The sequence below is a fragment of the Pseudophryne corroboree genome, chromosome 3 (genome assembly GCF_028390025.1).
Source record: "Pseudophryne corroboree isolate aPseCor3 chromosome 3, aPseCor3.hap2, whole genome shotgun sequence".
Taxonomy (NCBI): domain Eukaryota; kingdom Metazoa; phylum Chordata; class Amphibia; order Anura; family Myobatrachidae; genus Pseudophryne; species Pseudophryne corroboree.
In genome coordinates, this window is record NC_086446.1 from 469,574,191 (window position 1) to 469,598,016 (window position 23,826).

At 45.1% G+C, this 23,826-nt stretch overlaps 1 protein-coding gene across 1 annotated transcript in view; it reads right to left on the reverse strand.

Annotated features, from left to right (window-relative positions):
* Positions 1-23,826, reverse strand: part of GLP2R (glucagon like peptide 2 receptor) — a 310,415-nt gene that overhangs the window by 58,867 nt on the left and 227,722 nt on the right. Inside the window, exons 9-11 of the mRNA XM_063960765.1 lie at positions 7,618-7,687; positions 5,643-5,731; positions 867-1,005 (exon numbers count right to left, since the gene is read on the reverse strand). Of these exons, the coding sequence (XP_063816835.1) occupies positions 867-1,005; positions 5,643-5,731; positions 7,618-7,687 (298 nt within the window). The remainder of the gene's footprint in view (positions 1-866; positions 1,006-5,642; positions 5,732-7,617; positions 7,688-23,826) is intronic.

Sequence of the window (23,826 nt, forward strand, 5' to 3'; positions counted from 1 at the left end):
GCGTGTTCAAACTGAAATCTAAATTGCAGTTTAAAAATAAAGCAGCCAGTATTTACCCTGCACAGAAACAATATACTGTAACCCACCAAATCTAAATCTTTCTGCAAATGTTATATCTGCCACACCTGCAGTGCACATGGGGGGTCATTCCGAGTTGTTCGCTCGCAAGCTGCTTTTAGCAGCTTTGCACACGCTAAGCCGCCGCCTACTGGGAGTGAATCTTAGCTTATCAAAATTGCGAACGAAAGATTAGCAGAATTGCAAATAGACACTTCTTAGCAGTTTCTGAGTAGCTCCAGACTTACTCGGCATCTGCGATCAGTTCAGTGCTTGTCGTTCCTGGTTTGACGTCACAAACACACCCAGCGTTCGCCCAGACACTCCTCCGTTTCTCCAGCCACTCCTGCGTTTTTCCCAGAAACGGTAGCGTTTTTTCGCACACACCCATAAAACGGCCAGTTTCCGCCCAGAAACACCCACTTCCTGTCAATCACATTACGATCACCAGAACGAAGAAAAATCCTCGTAATGCCGTGAGTAAAATACATAACTGCATAGCAAATTTACTTGGCGCAGTCGCACTGCGGACATTGCGCATGCGCATTAGCGACTAATCGCTCCGTTGCGAGAAAAAAATAACGAGCGAACAACTCGGAATGACCCCCATGGTTTTACCCAACTGCTAACAAATTTGTTGCTGCGATCAACTTTGAATTACCCCCTAAGTGTCCCCAGTATCCCTTATGGATGATAGAGAAATATAAAATACTTTCACACAAATACTAGTAATACAGAACCTTTGTGATTATCTCCTGAGAGATAAATCATGCATTTGATGAATGTATGGGATTCATGTGTGAATTTACCTGGAAAGAGCTCATTGTCAGGCGGATGAAGAGCGGTATATTCTTGGTCAGCCCCTTAATGTGCTCATCGCTGACGAATGTAAACAAGACTTCATGAGTCCCCAGCAATGGAATTAGTATAAGAGTTGCTTTGGCAAACCTTAAAAGTACAAAAAAAAAAACGCATTCATATACATGGGGTAGCAGATAACAAAAACAACAAAAATGCAGTCTGTCACCAATGGGTGCTATCTGCATTTTGTTTGTATGTTCTCCCACATTCTTCTTGTAGGTACAGTATCCTCCCACCACCCAAACTAGACTGATGCACAATACTTTGGGACTTTATTACTGTACATGGCTGATATCTAACTGTATTTTACTCCACATTAACTAGGTTGCAATCATTAATCCTATTTAATAAAACACTTACACTGCTCCTCACCTTTATGGGATGAATTCAAGTGTTTTGCATGCCAGCGGCCACCAGGTGGCACCTGACGAAGCAATTTAAGTGTTGTTGTATTTGGGTGCACACAGCCGCCGGCAATGACATTACTGTTATGTTGTTCCGTCATTTTGACAGGCTGGTAACTAGTAGAGTAATAGAGATACTGCTAGTGGTGCTGCAACGGGATGTTTCCCTCACATTAGTACATGGAAATAGAAACAGTAATGTGAATAAAGACAGTGGGGTATATTTACTAAAATTCGTATTTTCCCGTTTGAGGTCAAAGTTTAATCACGAATGACATCGAAAGTGTAAATATGCAACTTTTTGAATTTAGTACGACTAATTTACTAAACTGCCGTATTCTGCATTTTCGGTTTTACCGATGTCGATGTCATTCGTTTTTTTAGGCAGTGTTTTACGTGAGTGACTTGTAAAACACTGCCGACTTTAATACAATGAATCTCGGCCGGATCTGAGAGATCCGTGCTGGGCTTCATTGTGTACCTTGTTAAAAAAAAACAACAGTGTTAAAATAAAATAAAAAAATGCGTGGGGTCCCCCCTCCTAAGCCAAACCAGCCTCGGGCTCTTTGAGCCGATCCTGGTTGCAAAAATATGGGGGGAAAAATGATAGAGGTTCCCCCATATTTAAACAACCAGCATCGGGCTCTGCGCCTGGTCCTGGTTCCAAAAATACGGGGGACAAAAAGCGTAGGGGTCTCCCGTATTTCTGAAACCAGCACCGGGCTCTACTAGCCAGATACACAATGCCACAGCCGGGGGACACTTTTATATAGGTCCCGGCGGCCCTGGCATTACATAACCAACTAGTCACCCCTGGCCGGGGTACCCTGGAGGAGTGGGAACCCCTTCAATCAAGGGGTCCCCCCCTCCGGCCACCCAAGGACCAGGGGTGAAGCCCGAGGCTGTCCCCCCCATCCAAGGGCTGCGGATGGGAGGCTGATAGCCGTTTTGTAAAAAAATGAATATTGTTTTTAGTAGCAGTACTACAAGTCCCAGCAAGCCTCCCCCGCAAGCTGGTACTTGGAGAACCACAAGTACCAGCATGCGGAGGAAAACCGGGCCCGCTGGTACCTGTAGTACTACTACTAAAAAAATACCCCAATAAAAACATAAGACACACACCTTGAAAGTATAACTTTAATGCATACATACACACCTCCATATACACATACTTACCTTATGTTCACACGAGGGTCGGTCCTCTTCTCCATGTAGAATCCATGGTGTACCTGTGGAAAAAAATTATACTCACAAAATCCAGTGTAGATGGCTCCTCTTGTAATCCATTTGTAATCCAGGTACTTGTCAAAATAAAAAAACGGACACCCGACCTCGCACTGAAAGGGGCCCCATGTTTTCACATGGGACCCCTTTCCCCGAATGCCAGAAACCCCCTCTGACTTATGTCTAAGAGGGTTCCATCAGCCAATCAGTGAGCGCCACGTTGTGGCATCTTCCTGATTGGCTGTGTGCTCCTGTAGTGTATGACAGGCAGCACACGGCAGTGTTACAATGTAGCGCCTATGCGCTCCATTGTAACCAATGGTGGGAACTTTGTGGTCAGCGGTGAGGTTACTTTCGGTCAACCGCTGACCACAAAGTTCCCACCATTGGTTACAATGGAGCGCATAGGCGCTACATTGTAACACTGCCGTGTGCTGCCTGTCATACACTACAGGAGCACACAGCCAATCAGGAAGATGCCACAACGTGGCGCTCCCTGATTGGCTGATGGAACCCTCTTAGACATAAGTCAGAGGGGGTTTCTGGCATTCGGGGAAAGGGGTCCCATGTGAAAACATGGGGCCCCTTTCAGTGCGAGGTCGGGTGTCCGTTTTTTTATTTTGACAAGTACCTGGATTACAAATGGATTACAAGAGGAGCCATCTACACTGGATTTTGTGAGTATAATTTTTTCCACAGGTACACCATGGATTCTACATGGAGAAGAGGACCGACCCTCGTGTGAACATAAGGTAAGTATGTGTATATGGAGGTGTGTATGTATGCATTAAAGTTATACTTTCAAGGTGTGTGTCTTATGTTTTTATTGGGGTATTTTTTTAGTAGTAGTACTACAGGTACCAGCGGGCCCGGTTTTCCTCCGCATGCTGGTACTTGTGGTTCTCCAAGTACCAGCTTGCGAGGGAGGCTTGCTGGGACTTGTAGTACTGCTACTAAAAACAATATTCATTTTTTTACACAACGGCTATCAGCCTCCCATCCGCAGCCCTTGGATGGGGGGGACAGCCTCGGGCTTCACCCCTGGTCCTTGGGTGGCTGGAGGGGGGGAAACCCCTTGATTGAAGGGGTCCCCACTCCTCCAGGGTACCCCGGCCAGGGGTGACTAGTTGGTTATGTAATGCCAGGGCCGCCGGGAACTATATAAAAGTGTCCCCCGGCTGTGGCATTATGTATCTGGCTAGTGGAGCCCGGTGCTGGTTTCAGAAATACGGGGGACCCCTACGCTTTTTGTCCCCCGTATTTTTGGAACCAGGACCAGGCGCAGAGCCCGTGCTGGTTGTTTAAATATGGGGGAACCTCTATCATTTTTCCCCCCATATTTTTGCAACCAGGACCGGCTCAAAGAGCCCGAGGCTGGTTTTGCTTAGGAGGGGGGACCCCACGCAATTTAAAAAAAAAAAACACTTTCCCATCCCCTTCCCACTGATAAACATGCACGGATCTCATGGATCCCTGCATGCCTATCCAAACACGGGATAAAAAAGCAGGTCTGTTTTTTTTTAGCACTTTTTCACGAATTGCATTTCTGCACGGCAGTGTTTGGCTATTGTCGGCAGTGTTTGTGTTTTGCACTTTTTAGTAAATTACCGATTTCTACCAAATTGCAGGCGTATTTGACCGATGGTGTATTGATTCGTGATTTTTTCCTAGGACTTCCAAAATATTAGGAATGCCCTCATCCCTGCCGAGATTTTTGCTTAGTAAATTACCGAAATGACACTTTGAAGAAAAAACGGCATCTCGGTCAAAATCGGGACCTTAGTAAATATACCCCAATGAGAAGCAACGCGTCATTTCTTTGTAGCAATTTATAGGGTAGTAGCAATATACAGTATTTAAAGTACTGTACAATTCCCACATTAAAATATTTTTTTGACTACTATCCGCCAGGACCCTACATAGCACAAGTCTTCAAGTACCCTGCCTGCACTTCTCTCTGCATTACCATCCTGTGAGAATTCAATTCCAAACAATGGGGCAGATGTATTAACCTGGAGAAGGCATAAGGAAGTGATAAACCAGTGATATGTGCAAGGTGATAAAGGCACCAGCCAATCAGCTCCAATATGTAAATTAACAGTTAAGATCTGATTGGCTGCTGCCTTTATCACCTTGCACATATCACTGGTTTATCACTTCCTTATGCCTTCTCCAGGTTAATACATCTGCCCCAATGGGCCTAATCCTGATGTGACTGGAGTGGGCATCACTGCTGCTTCCTTGGACGCAGCTGTGGTGCTCAGATATGATAATGCAGCAGGAAGTGTCTGGTATAAGTAGACATATCCTGCATGCATTTGTGATCCAGTGCCAATGCAGCATCGGATCACTTGCTGCACCATCAGCTGTCTGAGTGACCCATGGGGTCATGCAAGCCGGCCGCCACTACTCCTACCAAGGGGCCAGGACATCTTCGTCTTCCAACCTGGCCTTGACACTCCATTGCTGCCACCGCTTCCTTCCCGTCCCCAAACAGCTGCAGACTGTCAATCTCTTGACGTCTGCAGACATAATAGATCTGACGACGCAGGACCCATTGGTACTTTTGGGGACATTTACTAAGCAGTGATAAGAGCGAAGAAGTGAGACAGTGAAGAAGTTGCTCCATCAACCAATCAGCTGCTCTGTATAATTTTATAGTATGCAAATTATAGATGTTACTTCAGTGCTGATTGGTTGCCATGGGCAACTTCTCCACTGGCTCACTTTTCCGCTCTTATCAAAGCTTAGTAAATGTCCTCCTAAGTGCCTTCGGGATCTGAATCAGGCCCAATGTGATTTTACGTTAGTTACAGACTGGAAATATTGCTGCAAAATCAGCAGTTAGAACGTAGCATACTGATTTGAGCTGGATATATTGAGTGTGCTTTCTCTGTGACCTGCATTGACTGATTTGTTGTAAATTTCATGCTTCAACCTTTGGCTTCAGATAATGGTCTAGATCCCACTTGATTGCTACATGATGTAGTAGAATGTCAAAATGTGAGATTTCCCCAAAAATATATGTCTCTTTAATCGACATAGTATAAGTTGCAGTAATATATTTTAGCAGGTATTTGTGTGGTTTCTACTTACCTGTACTTGTAATCTGTAAATTTTAGCTGCTGAGCTTTCAACTTTAAATGCAAAAGATTTAATATCTTGATATGTATAATAAAGTTTATCTGCAAGACACAAAGATAGTGGCTTGTATTGTATCCACAACTATATTTCCATGTACAATGTAGTCACATCAGGAGCAAAGTCATATATAAAGGACTGTAAAATAGAAAAATAGAAATAAGCAAATTGGTTCAGCGTTCTAGATTTTCAAACAAATATTACCAGTACTGCAGATTGATGAAATAGTGGTAATATAAGTTGTGGAATCACATAATACTTTTTAATATAGGTGGAACTGAGACTAATGGCCCAGCATTGCTATCATCTTCCCCGCGAATGCAGATCTCTTTTACATACATAGCAGCGTTGTCAACACTCCAGCCTACAGTATGAGATTCCAATGCTCATAAATATGGCAATATCACTGCTATGGTTATCAATCAGGAAAACTACAGGAAAAAGAGAAGAGCTCTCCTTCAAGGATAACTATCCGAATTGCAAAATGCCACGCTATTAACCAACTTTTCTGAACAAGTGTTGTCATCCATTTTTCACTGCTTGATAGCAAACGGCCAACAGTCATGTACTTCCATACATTACCAGATTTTCATTCCAAAGAGCCAACTACGGGCCTAATTCTGAGTTGATCGCAGCAGCAAATTTGTTAGCAGTTGGGCAAAACCATGTGCACTGCAGTGGGGACAGATGTAACATGTGCAGAGAGAGTTAGATTTGGGTGGGGTGTATTCAAACTGAAATCTAAATTACAGTGTAAAAATAAAGCAGCCAGTATTTACCCTGCACAGAAACAATATAACCCCACCAAATCTAACTCTCTCTGCAAATGCTATATCTGCCCCACCTGCAGTGCAGATGGTTTTGCCCAATTGCTAACAAACTTGCTGCTGCGATCAACTCAGAATTACCCCCTACGGCCACTCTAAAAAATAATTCACTGTAAAGATTATGCACATTGCTACCACAAGCTAAGCCTGAGGAACATTGGTCCACCTCTATAGTTGGGATGGCCCTCGTTAAACCCCCAGAACAAGCTTGAGATTGGGTAACAGCCCTTGTCCCACCCCTACAGTATCCCTGTGCCCTTGGTCTGCCGATCATCAATGTTTGCTTGTGACTGTTTCCAGACATTGTTCCTGAGCTGATTGCCAGTCCTTTAACTTGTCTCATGCCTTGATCTCAAGTTTTGTGTCAGCAACTGGGGACATGATGTATGAGTGTCTCACTCAAGATCTACCACCTCCTTGCGGCAGGTGGAGACTTCACATTCATTTAGAGTTTGTGCTCTAGATAAGTCAGCCCTAACTAGTAGAAGAACAGTGGGTCCACTCAATAATGTCTCTTTTAGAGATGTCATGGCCCTGCATACTGTATATCCTTCACATGCACACATCCTCCACTATGTTATGTTTTCTTCTATTTTCTATAGTCTGCTCATTTACAGCTATCTGCACATTAACTATCTCTACACCACCTCCTGCTGAGATGCTCGATACCGGTGATACCAACTGCCGGGATTCCGACACTGCTAGGGAATGCGGACGCTGGCAGTCTTTGTATCACAAAGGACAGCTCTTACCAGGAGATTGTCCTTGGCGATTCTAATCGCAATTCTAGGTACATACCGATAAATGGCGAAATGTAGCGCATCCACAATGCAATGTGTAATACATCCCGCCTTGTATGTGAAGAATTAAATTTTCAAGTTGAAAATGATTTATTATTTTATTTTTGTTACATCCAACAATTTGTAAACTAAAAAATATTTAAATGGTTAATTTAGTCAAGCAACCAAATTATTTTAGCAAATCTTCTAAATAAATGTAAACTCTTTCTTTAACTGATCTAAACCTATAATAATGATTCAATGAACTGTACAGTGAATAATCTGCTTCAGGAATATGAAGTATTTAATATTTTTATTACTTACAAATACACACAGAAGCATTGGACCTTTAATGATATACCAGATTGCAGTACTTCTGTTTATTGCCCAACATCTGAAAAAAAATAACACAAAACAATATATTTAACTGTAATGTATGTATCAATTTTTTGTTTAGAGGTTACAACATACAAATGCTAAATTCTACCTTATGTATCTCTTCCTCTCCTGGCATATTTTTGCCATTTTTATGCGCAGTTAATACATTGTGAGCTTTACTGAAAGCAAAACATATCAAGTCACATTACAGATGTTTCCTCTTATATCTTTGCTCATAGCCATGAGAAAATCCACGCCATGCAATACACAGTTTAACCACTGGGTGGCGATTGTTGTAGGGACGGAAACTACAATACTAAATACAATATTGTGTCAATGGCGCAAATAGTCACTCGGCTCGGTAATGCCACCCAAGCTTCATTTCCATGCTACTGTATGTCACCAAGCTGCATTGGACTCTAAACCACTAATGACCTTGTAGTGTACCTTACTGTAGCAATGACACAAGCAAGCTAAGCTGGCACACATAGCAATGGTGGTTTAACCATTACCCCCCCCCCCATTTCATAAACTGAGTTCAATTTATGCTCAATAATGTCTGGAACTCTGCTGAATTCTCTGCATAGCTACTGTAGGCGCTTCCCACCAAACTTTAATCTCTATGCTGTGCCACCAAGCTGCATTGGATTTTAAACCGCTTTTGACCTTGTAGTGTATCTTACTATAGCAATGATGCAAACTGGCACACATACTGTAACAATGCTCAGCATTTCACAAAGTGAGTGCAATTTATGTTCAGTAATGTTCGGGAACTCTGCTGAACTCTCTACATAGCTACTGTAGGCACCTCCGACCAAACTTCCCTTTCTATGCTATGCCACCGATCATGATACGTTACTATGCGACTTAACACAGTATGAGGCATCTTAGAACACCAACCAGTGGTATGGCAGGGCACATACACTGTGATATGGCAGGGCGCACTACATGGCGTATGGATACTTGATGTAAACGGACACTTCTCTTATTTCAAAGCATTTTGAAACTGCCACTTTGTCATAAATAAGTTCTTAATTTCCCCCAAAAAAGAGTGTTTATAAAGGCTTTACAATCAATCATCTACCCAAATATTTCAGCAATATTTGCAATAAACTAGTTTAAATTATATGCAAACTTTAGAGACTCATGGGGGGGAATTCAAATGTTTGAAAAGTCAGTTGGGTGTCTGTTTTTTCCCATCTAACATACAGGAAAAAACAGACACCCAACCGACTTTTCAAACATTTGAATTTCCCCCTAGGATTCCAAGTTATTAGTGGTAAGTGAAGGGTAGTGTAATATAATGGCCTCCACTCAGACTGGCAAAAAGGCATCCTTAGCTGGAAGGTTGTGGATTGAAGGATAGACAGTGTCTCTCACACTCTATTTGACAGTCAATAAGTCAACACCGTCCACAAGGTTGACATTTAATAGGTAGACAGAGCAACAGCAGACCACAACCCTCCTTACACCCAAAACAAGGGATGAAGTCAGTATACTTTTCAAAACTTTAAAGCCTTTGAAAACAACAGGGCTAAATACTGTACGTTGAATGGAAAATGTAAAATGTTACAAGATCAGGCCCAGTCTGCACCCAGTGGTGTTCACTAAATCAACGGAAAGGGCTGAAACATGGGTAGAGGCTGACAGATGTGTGATAAAGCATCTGTTTACCACTTGTCCCCTTATAGAGAGATGTGTATACTATCAGACGCCATATGACAAACAGAGGCATGCTCTCCTCAAATCGTAAAGTATAAAACTTCAGCACCCAACGGTAAAAGCAGCAACAAGAGACTCGGATACCTCCTATATCAGTCATCCATAGTACCCATCCCATACCCTCATTAATTTCTAAGTTTAAAAAATGGTGCGGATGCGGAAAGGGGGCGTGGCCACAGGTAAAGGGGGTGGCATAATAAGTCTGAGTCTGGCTGCACTGATTGGTTAAAGCTGTTCCTGGGGCTGTACTGTCTAAAATGATACAGTTGGAGGATGCGCCATCCCGCCCATACCCAATCTCCTCAGCTCTCAGAGAACACAGTACATATATTATGGCGTGATCACATATGACTGGTTTATACAAATATATAATGTAGAAGCTTATATGCTAATAGGCTGTAGCAAAGGAGTAGACACAGCATTTCTCAAGACCCATCAGTTTCCTCACTGTCTACGACATCTGTGTCACCCCTGTTTGTCTGCCCCTACCCTTTAGAATGTAAGCTCTTCCCTCATGTACTGTATTTCTCCTTCACTTACTTTTACTATCATTTAGTCCATGCTCCCCACATCGGCACCTAACCCTTGGTTGCTGCCTTCCTGTTGCTTTTGGAGTGTTATGGCCACTGATGCAGCAATGTTTATAAAACCCTTGTCCTGCACTGTCTTGTACTGTCGCTGTTTTCTTGTTTTGCTCATTTGTTTATGTACTTTGTAAGGCGGAACCCTTGTAACGCTGTATAAATAAAGGATAATAATAAAAAGAATAATGAAACATAGCTAATCAAATAAAAAATGACCCAAATGGTGCCGGGCACATCTGGAGAGAATAATAAAATCTTTACATAGAGTCTGACTGAGATGTTCATCGTTGTTTTCCTGAGTGTAATAAACAGAGACCAGACCAGTTTAGTGCTGGGGAAAAAATCCAGTATCAAGCATCAGGAAAATATTAAGAGCTATTTAATTTCTTATCTCTTCTGATGCCAATTTTATGTCAGCTGTAGTTGGCAAACATGCATTTGACATTGTCACATCATCATTGGACCATCTAAGTTATACTTGGGGCCATGGGTGGCACAGTTGCTGCCCCAAGGCACCTGCATGTAGCTTGCAGGGTGCCTGGATGGCACCATGCAGCTAGTAACATGACTGCAGAGCCAACCAGTGTGTCCAAGAGATGCTACAGGCATGCAGCCTGTGGAGCTGCCCATAGACTCCTTAGGACACTCTGGCCAGAGCTCTAGTTCATAGACCCAGCAGCCCCGCCAACTAGGTGTAATATCATGACATCAAAGGTTTAGGGTGCAGGGCAGGCACAGGGTGCACTGGCTCCCTCTTAAGATGCTGATTATGCTATTCTAAATTTAGATTCCCAGATGAGTTCATTGAAACACTAGACACACCATAAGTATGCTAGGATTAACAAACGGACACATTTCACTCCCGCTTCCAGTACAACAGAGGACAAGGCAATGGTACCATTATCTTTTGCCTTCACGGTTGCCCTAAGAGGAAGTGAAGAAATTCTCAGATATTCCCATAGGTGATTCTGCAGAATAAATTGTCCCCGTTCTCAGAGAACCTGTTACCACTAGTCTCAAAACCAGAGAGTTCTATACCAAGAATTTTAAATACTGTATCTTCTTAAGCACCTTTAGTTTGTTTGCAGGGTATAAAGTAAAGTAAAGAATTATATGGGGTATTTCACTCGCTATAGTCCCCAAAGTTTTTCTTATCACTTTTAAAGTAATTGATGTCATTTAGTGAAATTGGACACGGACATACCTTGGTCTATGAGAAACACAAGTAAGCCATAACAAGTGTACACATTAGCATCCAGGCCAGTTTTCAATGCATGTGCCAAGTGAAGGCCAGCTGTTCATGCTTCTGACAGTAGTGTTGTGTACTACAGTGGCAGTTGCAGAGGTGGGGCTGCAGCGCAGTCCAAATTTCAAATAGGGGAGTCACACCTACTGCCACCAACTGTCACCCAAACTGACTCACTGGCAGTAGGTGTGGCTCCCATATTTGAAATTTGGACAACTCCACCTCTATGTTGGATAAAAATAAGAATTTACTTACCGATAATTCTATTTCTCGGAGTCCGTAGTGGATGCTGGGGTTCCTGAAAGGACCATGGGGAATAGCGGCTCCGCAGGAGACAGGGCACAAAAAAGTAAAGCTTTACTAGGTCAGGTGGTGTGCACTGGCTCCTCCCCCTATGACCCTCCTCCAGACTCCAGTTAGGTACTGTGCCCGGACGAGCATACACAATAAGGGAGGCATTTTGAATCCCGGGTAAGACTCATACCAGCCACACCAATCACACCGTACAACTTGTGATCTAAACCCAGTTAACAGTATGACAACAGAAAGGGCCTCTTAAAGATGGCTCCTTAACAATAACCCGAATTAGTTAACAATAACTATGTACAAGTATTGCAGATAATCCGCACTTGGGATGGGCGCCCAGCATCCACTACGGACTCCGAGAAATAGAATTATCGGTAAGTAAATTCTTATTTTCTCTATCGTCCTAAGTGGATGCTGGGGTTCCTGAAAGGACCATGGGGATTATACCAAAGCTCCCAAACGGGCGGGAGAGTGCGGATGACTCTGCAGCACCGAATGAGAGAACTCCAGGTCCTCCTTTGCCAGGGTATCAAATTTGTAAAATTTTACAAACGTGTTCTCCCCCGACCACGTAGCTGCTCGGCAGAGTTGTAATGCCGAGACCCCTCGGGCAGCCGCCCAAGATGAGCCCACCTTCCTTGTGGAGTGGGCTTTTACAGTTTTAGGCTGTGGCAGGCCTGCCACAGAATGTGCAAGTTGAATTGTGTTACAAATCCAACGAGCAATCGACTGCTTAGAAGCAGGTGCGCCCAACTTGTTGGGTGCATACAATATAAACAGCGAGTCAGATTTTCTGACTCCAGCCGTCCTTGCAATGTATATTTTTAAGGCTCTGACAACGTCCAACAACTTGGAGTCCTCCAAGTCGCTAGTGGCCGCAGGCACCACAATAGGTTGGTTCAGATGAAATGCTGATACCACTTTAGGGAGAAAATGCGGACGAGTCCGCAGTTCTGCCCTATCCGAATGGAAGATTAGATAAGGACTTTTATAAGATAAAGCCGCCAATTCAGATACTCTCCTGGCAGAGGCCAGGGCTAGTAACATAGTCACTTTCAATGTGAGATATTTCAAATCCACCTTTTTCAATGGTTCAAACCAATGGGATTTGAGGAAATCTAAAACTACATTTAGATCCCACGGTGCCACCGGAGGCACCACAGGAGGCTGTATATGCAGTACTCCCTTGACAAAAGTCTGGACCTCAGGGACAGAGGCCAATTCTTTTTGGAAGAATATTGACAGGGCCGAAATTTGAACCTTAATGGATCCCAATTTGAGACCCATAGATAATCCTGATTGCAGGAAATGTAGGAAACGACCCAGTTGGAATTCCTCCGTCGGAACCCTCCGATCCTCGCACCACGCTACATATTTTCGCCAAATGCGGTGATAATGTTTCACGGTGACTTCCTTCCGTGCCTTAATCAAGGTAGGAATGACTTCTTCTGGAATGCCTTTCCCTTTTAGGATCTGGCGTTCAACCGCCATGCCGTCAAACGCAGCCGCGGTAAGTCTTGAAAAAGACAGGGACCCTGCTGTAGCAGGTCCCTTCTCAGAGGTAGAGGCCACAGTTCGTCCGTGAGCATCTCTTGAAGTTCCGGATACCAAGTCCTTCTCGGCCAATCCGGAACCACTAGTATTGTTCTTACTCTTCTTTGCCGTATGATCTTCAATACCTTTGGTATGAGCGGCAGAGGAGGAAACACATACACTGACTGGTACACCCAAGGAGTTACCAGTGCGTCCACAGCTATTGCCTGTGGATCTCTTGACCTGGCGCAATATTTGTCCAGTTTCTTGTTGAGGCGAGACGCCATCATGTCTACAATTGGTCTTTCCCAACGGTCTATTAACATGTTGAAGACTTCTGGATGTAGACCCCACTCTCCCGGATGAAGATCGTGTCTGCTGAGGAAGTCTGCTTCCCAGTTGTCCACGCCCGGGATGAACACTGCTGACAGTGCTATCACGTGATTCTCCGCCCAGCGAAGAATCTTGGCAGCTTCTGCCATTGCACTCCTGCTTCTTGTGCCGCCCTGCCTGTTTACATGGGCGACCGCCGTGATGTTGTCCGACTGAATCAACACCGGCTTTCCTTGCAGGAGAAGTTCCGCCTGGCTTAGAGCATTGTAGATTGCTCTTAGTTCCAGAATGTTTATGTGAAGAGACTTTTCCAGACTCGTCCATACTCCCTGGAAGTTTCTTCCTTGTGTGACTGCTCCCCAGCCTCTCAGGCTGGCGTCCGTGGTCACCAGGATCCAATCCTGAATGCCGAATCTGCGGCCTTCTAATAGGTGAGCCTTCTGCAACCACCACAGAAGTGACACCCTTGTCTTTGGTGACAGGGTTATTCGCAGGTGCATCTGCAGATGCGACCCTGACCATTTGTCCAACAGATCCCTTTGGAATATTCTTGCATGGAATCTGCCGAATGGAATTGCTTCGTAAGAAGCCACCATTTTTCCCAGGACTCTTGTGCATTGATGTACTGACACTTTTCCTGGTTTTAGGAGGTTCCTGACCAGATCGGATAACTCCTTGGCTTTTTCCTCTGGAAGGAAAACCTTTTTCTGAACCGTGTCCAGAATCATTCCTAGGAACAGCAGACGAGTTGTCGGGATTAAATGGGATTTTGGAATATTCAGAATCCACCCGTGTTGTCTTAGCACCTCTTGAGATAGTGCTAAAGCTGTCTCCAGCTGTTCTCTGGACCTTGCCCTTATTAGGAGATCGTCCAAGTATGGGATAACTAATACGCCTTTTCTTCGAAGAAGAATCATCATCTCGGCCATTACCTTGGTAAAGACCCGAGGCGCCGTGGACAATCCGAACGGCAGCGTCTGAAACTGATAGTGACAGTTTTGAACAATGAACCTGAGGTACCCCTGGTGTGCGGGGTAAATCGGAACGTGTAGATACGCATCCTTGATGTCCAAGGATACCATAAAGTCCCCTTCTTCCAGGTTCGCTATCACTGCTCTGAGTGACTCCATCTTGAACTTGAACTTTTTTATGTAGAGGTTCAAGGACTTCAGATTTAGAATAGGCCTTACCGAGCCATCCGGCTTCGGTACCACAAATAGAGTGGAATAATACCCCTTTCCTTGTTGTAATAGGGGTACTTTGACTATCACCTGCTGAGCGTACAGCTTGTGAATGGCTTCCAACACCCTCTCCCTTTCGGAAGAGACGGTTGGTAAGGCAGACTTCAGGAAACGATGAGGAGGATCCGTCTCTAATTCCAACCTGTACCCCTGAGATATTATCTGCAGGATCCAGGGGTCTACCTGCGAGTGAGCCCACTGCGCGCTGTAATTTTTGAGACGGCCCCCCACTGTCCCCGAGTCCGCTTGAGAGGCCCCAGCGTCATGCTGAGGTTTTTGCAGGAGCCGGGGAGGGCTTCTGTTCCTGGGAAGGAGCTGCCTGTTGGTGTCTCTTCCCTCTTCCTCTGCCTCGTGGCAGGTACGACAAGCCCTTTGCTCTCTTATTTTTGTAGGAGCGAAAAGGCTGCGGTTGAAAGGTCGGTGCCTTTCTCTGTTGGGGAGTGACTTGAGGTAAAAAAGTGGATTTCCCGGCAGTAGCCGTGGCCACCAAGTCTGATAGACCAACTCCAAATAACTCCTCCCCTTTATACGGCAAAACCTCCATGTGACGTTTTGAATCCGCATCGCCTGTCCACTGTCGTGTCCATAAGGCTCTTCTGGCTGAAATGGACATAGCACTCACCCGAGATGCCAGTGTGCAAATATCCCTCTGTGCATCACGCATATAGATAAATGCATCCTTTATTTGTTCTAACGACAGTAAAACATTGTCCCTATCTAGGGTATCAATATTTTCAATCAGGGATTCTGACCAAACTACTCCAGCACTGCACATCCAGGCAATTGCTATAGCTGGTCGTAGTATAACACCTGCATGTGTGTATATATTCTTTTGAATAACTTCCATCTTTCTATCTGATGGATCCTTAAGTGCGGCCGTCTCAGGAGAGGGTAACGCCACTTGTTTGGATAAGCGTGTGAGCGCCTTGTCCACCTTAGGGGGTGTTTCCCAGCGCGCCCTAACCTCTGGCGGGAAAGGGTATAATGCCAATAACTTTTTTGAAATTATCAACTTTTTATCAGGAGCAACCCACGCTTCATCACACACGTCATTTAATTCTTCTGATTCAGGAAAAACTGTTTGTAGTTTTTTCACACCATACATAATACCCTGTTTTACGGTATCTGTAGTATCAGCTAAATGTAACGTCTCCTTCATTGCCAAAATCATATAACGTGTGGCCCTACTGGAAAATACGTTTGAATTTCTACCGTCGTCACTGGAATCAGTGCCCGTGTCTGGGTCTGTGTCGACCGACTGAGGCAAAGGGCGTTTTACAGCCCCTGACGGTGTTTGAGGCGCCTGGACAGGCATTAATTGATTGTCCGGCCGCCTCATGTCCTCAACTGACTGTTTAAGGGAAGATAAACCATCACGTAATTCCACAAATAAAGGCATCCATTCTGGTGTCGACCCCCTGGGGGGTGACATCTGCATATTTGGCAATTGCTCCGCCTCCACACCAATATCGTCCTCATACATGTCGACACCACGTACCGACACACACCGCAAACTCACAGGGAATGCTCTAATGAAGACAGGACCCACTAGCCCTTTTGGGGAGACAGAGGGAGAGTCTGCCAGCACACACCACAAAGCGCTATATATACAAGGGATATCCTTATATTAAGTGCTCCCTTATAGCTGCTTTAATATATATATATATAGCCATTAATGTGCCCCCCCTCTCTGTTTTACCCTGTTTCTGTAGTGCAGTGCAGGGGAGAGACCTGGGAGCCGTTCTGACCAGCGGAGCTGTGACAGAAAATGGCGCCGTGTGCTGAGGAGATAGGCCCCGCCCCTTTTTCGGCGGGTTCTTCTCCCGCTATTTTTCCAGTCAGGCAGGGGTTAAATATCTCCATATAGCCCCTATGGGCTATATGTGAGGTATTTTTAGCCTTGTATAAGGTTTATATTTGCCTCTCAGAGCGCCCCCCCCCAGCGCTCTGCACCCTCAGTGACTGCCCAGTGAAGTGTGCTGAGAGGAAAATGGCGCACAGCTGCAGTGCTGTGCGCTACCTTATGAAGACTGAGGAGTCTTCAGCCGCCGGTTTCCGGACCTCTTCACGCTTCAGCATCTGCAAGGGGGTCGGCGGCGCGGCTCCGGGACCGGACTCCACGGCTGGGCCTGTGTTCGATCCCTCTGGAGCTAATGGTGTCCAGTAGCCAAGCAGCAAATCCACTCTGCATGCAGGTGAGTTTACTACTTTCCCCCTAAGTCCCACGTTGCAGTGATCCTGTTGCCAGCAGGACTCACTGTAAAGAAAAAAACCTAAACTAAACTTTCTCTAAGCAGCTCTTTAGGAGAGCCACCTAGATTGCACCCTTCTCGTTCGGGCACAAAATCTAACTGGAGTCTGGAGGAGGGTCATAGGGGGAGGAGCCAGTGCACACCACCTGACCTAGTAAAGCTTTACTTTTTTGTGCCCTGTCTCCTGCGGAGCCGCTATTCCCCATGGTCCTTTCAGGAACCCCAGCATCCACTTAGGACGATAGAGAAACCTTCCATAACATGAAGCGACGCCTTCAAGCTTGCCTGGATGCTAATGGTGAACACTTTCAATACTTGCTATGACTTCCTCATGTTTCTCATAGACCAAGGTATTTCACTAAATGATGTCAGTTACGTTAAAAGAAAAACTTTGGGGCCTATAGCAACTGAAACACCCTGTAGTTGTTGGCAACACCAGTCCAACCCAATACACATATGAGTATATCTAACACAACAGAAAGTATGTGTTAGGTGCCGCGGTCCACGGCGCCGCTCGGTCTGTTTCCGAGCGACGCTCACGGCCGCCGCACCTTCTTCCCTGCCCGCTAGGCGCCTAGCAACGCTGGGACGCCGTGCACGCTGAGCCGCCGGGTCCCTAGCAACGCTAGGACGCCGTGCGCGCTGAGCCGCCGGGTCCCTAGCAACACTAGGATGCCGTGCGCACTTAGCCGCCGGACCCTTAGCAACGGGGACGCCACTGACTACCGCGTTCCCCGTTGCTTCCTGCCAATCATTACACCTGTTAGCTCTGGTCGTGCAGCAGGGCAGCTGCACGACATTACTAATCAGGCTTCGCTGCAGCTATTGGAGGGTTCCGTGTTAAATTCTCCCTCACTACCTGGCACAGACGCCGGTGATAGCTTCCTGTATGCTGTTCCTGCCTGGTAACGTCTGTTCCTGGTTTAGCTGTATCTGGTCGATCCTGCTCCCTGTGCTCCCGTGTCCTGGAGTTCTGAAGCCGGTCCTGGGAATCCTTCCTGTCCAAAACGAACCTGTTGCAGTCATCCGTGGGTTCTCGTTACTTGGGGTTCTCTCCCGGTTTGTGAGTAGCGGCTTCTGCCGCGAGTTGCGGCCTAGGCCGCTTAATCCTTGTATTACCTTTGTGTTGGTGGTTTTTGCGGAGGTTTCCGCTTTTCACTGTCCTCCCCAGAACTCGGCGGTGCCGTGTGGGGGAACGGACAGTGGTATCTTTTGTTGTTCTTTTCCTTTGGCGGCGTGCCGCACATATATTTAGTTTCACGGTAGTTAGTAGCCCCTAGCTTTTGTTTGTTTTAGTTAGAGGTCCCCTTGTTATTATCCTGTCTCGGTTCACGCTTTGTCTCACGCTAAGACCTGGGGGCATCGGAGTTGGGCAGACCTAATCCGCCCTTCAAACGCAGCTGCCATGGGCCCAAGAAACCATAGTCACTCAGGCGTGAATTGACCACACAGGTAAGACAACGGAGGTAGGGTGCTAGGGGCTATTCTCGTACCACTCCTTAGTTCAGCGTCGCGTCCTGGTGCTCTGAACTCACCTCGCAACATCTCTCCAGTTCTGAGCATCAGGAACGTAACAGTATGAGGTGTTACTTCTTATTTTTTTTAATAAAACATTTAAGCTTGTAACCTACTATCAAGCAGCACCTAAACAGGATGGCAGTGCGCCCTGTGCCAAACCTGTGAAGTCATGAGAAGTATAACTCTGCCCGAGGCATCTTAAGGAAACTCTACAGGCTGCATGATGCCTGCCCAGAGTGTACTTTGGATGCTCAGGACAGCTCTGATGTAGCATTACACCTTGTGCGATGGCCCGCACATGGTTACAGCACTGCCAGTAAATCCTCATTTGCATGAGTCCCATACTAACATATATGCAAGTTTCGCTGTCATCCCTAATGTACAATACTTTTGACACTGAAATCCCAAAACATTTATTAATGAGCTATATACATTCTTACATACAAGGGATGGACATGTGGGACACTGTTTAGTGCTACAGAGCACTGCAGCACTTTACAATTCAACGACAATATCAATAACAATGATGATGATGATGATGATAATGATAATTGCATTTCTTATTACTTTGGATATACAAGCAGTGCAACCAATCAGCTTCTACCTATCATTTTACAGACTGTACTTGATAAATACTTCCTCAAAGCTGATTGGTTGCTGTGGGTAACTTCTCCACTGGTCCACGTCTCCACTCTTTTCTCTGCTTGATACATCAACCCCCGAAGACACATTTAATGTTACCTGTGCTGAGTGAAGATAATCTGTAAGGTTCTCTTGTGAACTTTCTGAAGAGGACAGGTGGAGGTGTTGTCCATAGCAACCAATCAGATTAAACCTATAATTGTATATATATCTATATGTACTAGATAAAGGATAGCTAGACTCTGTTAGACCTCTTTAGAAGGGTTTATAAATGTTCCCATATATCAACTATTTTTCCCAACCCCTTGCTACACCCTGCACATATAGGGGGAGATTCAAATGTTTGAAAAGTCAGTTGGGAGTCTGTTTTTTCCTATCTAATAGACAGAAAAAAACAGACTCCCAACCGACTTTTCAAACATTTGAATCTCCCCCATTGTCTTAGATTTACAGTATATATAATACAATATAAATGATAAATAACAGATGTCTAGTCTAAAAGCATCAACCAACACTAATGCAAAAGTTTGAATGAGAGCATTAAACTATAGAATATTTTTTTTAATTATGAGTATGTTCAATGGCAAAAGCGTGATTTTTAAAGGCTAAATTCTCATTTTGTCACCCCTCCTGAACTTATTTGACAGTATATACTTGCAGTTTGTATATGTATTCTATAATATTTACATTGGATACATTATATCTTGACATGGAACAGTTTCTGCAATTTGTAAAATAAAAGTGTAGCAGGTACTCTTTCTACATACAGTAACATGGACTATTTTGTATACTCGGTATATAGGAGTGATCACTTCAACTGTGCATTTACCTCATACTTACCTACTCTCTTGGAAATTGCAGGAGACTCCTGATTTTTCAGGTAGTACCAGCACCTCCAGAAGAGTGACACGATCACCGGAATACTCACGCTTCCTAATGAAGCGGGCAGGAAAAGGAAATCATAACTGAGTTATGCTCAGTTTGGAGCATAACTTTCCGTCTGGTCAAAGAGCGACATTGGCGCGGCACAGCCGTGCCCCGCCGGGAGAAGGGCGTGGCCTCGGGTAAGAGGCGTGGCTTCGCGGGAGTGCCGCGATCGCGAGCCATGCCTCCGGTTTTCGTCACTGAGGGCCATGCCCAGCGCTCTGTGAGCTGCTTGCATGCCCCATCTTCCTCCTTCTCTAGTGAATAGATGCTGTGCGCGTGCGCACAGCGTCTATTCACCACTGAGAGCAGCGAGTGCAGGAGCCTTCCAACTGTCCCCCACCCACCGCGAAAATCGGGACAGTTGGAATGTATAGTTTGGAGCAGAGCCGGTTCTTGCCCTTGTGGCGCCCCCGGTAAAATTATAGGGGCGTGGCTTCATACGGGGGCATGGTCAGTTACGCCCCCATTTGTGCCCCCTGTAGCGCCGCTGAAAGAGAAAAAAAAATTGTATACTTACTATCCCTGCTCCTGATTCCAGACCGCTGCAGACCTCCGCCGGCACCACTCCTCTCCTCGGATCAGCATAGACACTAGAGGTCAATTATGACCCCTAGCATCTGTGCCACAATGCTGTGCGGTGCACGATGACGTCATTGCGCACCGCACAACAAAGGTCCCCTACACGAAGGGAAACTAGACGCATAGCATCTGGTTCCCTTTACAGCGGGGGACCACCTGGGGGCACAGTAGCGGATCTTGCCATGGTGCGGCGCCCTCCGGATGGCGCCGGCGCCCTCCGGAAGGCGCCGGCGCCCTCCGGAAGGCGGCGCCCCAGGCAAAAGTCCTGCTTGCCCGTGGCAAGATCCGCTACTGGTTTGGAGGGACCACCCACTCCCCGCCCGCAAACGGATGAAGACTGTGAATCACTTGACGTCGGCACCTGTTCTGCATCTGATGATGCAAGACCCGTACTACACATGCGCAGTACGGGTCTGTCGCATGCGCAAAGTATGGAACATCGGTACTTTGTGTGATTCCTTAACGTGAGACTGGACCTAAATTATCCCACTTGTTTGCGCTAGGGGTAAGTCGCCTACACTAACAGCATGTCGCGCTGGGGCCAATGATTTTAACCATTTACTTTAGTTACAATAATCACATTCACTATCAGACATCAATAAAATTGCTAAACCCTTTCTAATACTGCAGAAACAACTCAACAGCCCGCATATTTAAAAAAACAAATGATGCATAAAAATGTACACAAAAGCGTAAAATAAGCCTGAATAACTAATAAAGCACCAGCTTCAGAACGGTATTTGCAAACAGCCAATCACAAGTAGTTCACCACTAACATCCGTTGTGCCCAACTGCCTCTGAAAACGCACAAATAGTAAGTCTTTCTTAGGCTCATATGTGTACAGTTGGGCATATACTGAATGATTTCATGTAATACATGCTATACCTACTGATGTATTACACAGAATCAGCACAAAGACATACAATATTTCTATAGGAGTAGCAGTGTCTCTTACACAGGTACATGTATTCTTTTCTACTACCCTTATCTGTGTCTGCACATCCAACTCTGAATTACAAGACTTGATTTATTGCTCAGCAGGTAGCAGATCGATATTTACAGTATGTATATGGTCCTTGGAGATTGCATCATGAATCATACTGACAATGGCGTATTTGAATCATGACTGATTACAGCGACCTCAAGAAGAACAGAAATCTCTGTCAGGCTGTAATTAATTCATAACTATATTTTTCCTTGTAAGTGCTGGAGTTGCAATTTAATTACAGATATTGTGGGTGCATCTTTTTCAGATTAAATAGTGTTTTTGTTTTTTTTGCTAAGATAATTTACAATATATTTATTTCTTGGGGATATTCTTTTTTTTTTTTTACATTTATTGCCATCGATACCTTCCAGCATTTTACAGACAGATTAATCACTGTCATTTGGCATACACATAAAGTGTGCAAATGGAATATTATGCAAATATTTTATAAATTATTGGACATTATAAGAAAAAAAATCTCTTTATTTAAACATTGCTGGTACATCTGATTACAGGTTATGCTCTAATAGTAGACAGCAAAATACTGATATCACACAATACTTTTGTGTGTGTATAGTTGTTTGTAACACATTTATAAAAGCCATAATAAAAAATAGGATTTTATTTACCTACCGGTAAATCCTTTTCTCGTAGTCCGTAGAGGATACTGGAGTCCATTTATTACCATGGGGTATAGATGGGTCCACTAGGAGCCATGGGCACTTTAAGAATTTGATAATGTGGGCTGGCTCCTTCCTCTATGCCCCTCCTACCAGACTCAGTCTAGGAAACTGTGCCCGAGGAGACGGACATACTTTGAGTGAAGGATAGATAAAGATAGTGGTGAGATTCCGAACCAGCACACACAACAAGAGGAAAGCCAAACTAACCAAACTTGAAACAGGAACAGCAACGGCTGAACCAAAATTACTTAACCAAGTAACAGTGCAGAAAGAACGAAGCACTGGGCGCCCAGTATCCTCTGTGGACTACGAGAAAAGGATTTACCGGTAGGTAATTAAAATCCTATTTTCTCTTACATCCTAGAGCAGGCATTCCCAACCACGGTCCTCAAGGCACACTAACAGTGCAGGTTTTAGTGATATCCAGGCTTGAACACAGGTGACTTAATTAGTAGCTCAGTTATTTTGATTTAACTATCTGTGCTGCAGCCTGGATATCACTAAAACCTGCACTGTTAGTGTGCCTTGAGGACCGTGGTTGGGAATGCCTGTCCTAGAGGATACTGGGGTCCACTTAGTACCATGGGGATGTACCAAAGCTCCCAAACCGGGTGAGAGAGTGCTGAGGTTCCTGCAGAACTGAGTGACCAAACTGAAGGTCCTCAGAGGCCAAAGTATCGAACTTGTAGAACTTAGCAAACGTGTTCGAACCTGTCCAAGTACCTGCTCGGTAGAGCTGTAAAGCCAAGACACCCCGGGCAGCCGCCCAGGAGGAACCCAGCAACCTAGTAGAGTGGGCCTGTAGACTTTGGACATGGCAAACGTGCCATGGAATAAGCATGTTGGATAGTAAGTCTGATCCAGCATGCAATTGTCTGCTTTGAAGCAGGACACCCAAACTTATTGGGATCATAAAGAACAAACAGCAAGTCCATTTTTCTGTGATGAGCTGTTCTTTTCACATACACCTTCAAAGCCCTCACAACATCCAAAGACTTTGAAGTAGCAGAGGTGTCGGTGACAAACGGAACCACAATAGGTTGGTTGATGGGAAATGCGGACACCACTTTAGGAAGAAATTGCTGACGAGTTCTGAGTTCAGCTCTGTCCTCATGGAAAATTAAATAGGGACTTTTGTGAGACAAAGCCCCAAGCTCCGACACACGTCTTGCTGAAGCCAAGGCCAACAGTGTGACGGTCTTCCACGTAAGATATTTTATGTCCACCTCCTGTAATGGTTCAGACCAGTCCGATTGGAGGAACTGCAGCACCACATTGGGATCCCAAGGTGCTGTGGGAGGCACAAAGGGAGGTTGGATGTGCAGAACTCCTTTCAAGAATGTCTGGACTTCAGGGAATTGTTTCTGAAAGAAAATGGACAAGGCCGAAATCTGGACTTTTATGGAGCCCAGATGCAGGCCCACATCCACGCCTGCCTGCAGAAAAAGCAGGAACCATCCCAGATGAAAATCCACTGCAGAATAATTTCTGCTCTCACACCAAGAGACGTATTTCTTCCAAATACGATGGTTATGCTTAGACGTTACCCCCTTCCTGGCTTGGATCATAGTTGGGATAACCTTGTAAAGGATCCCTCTCC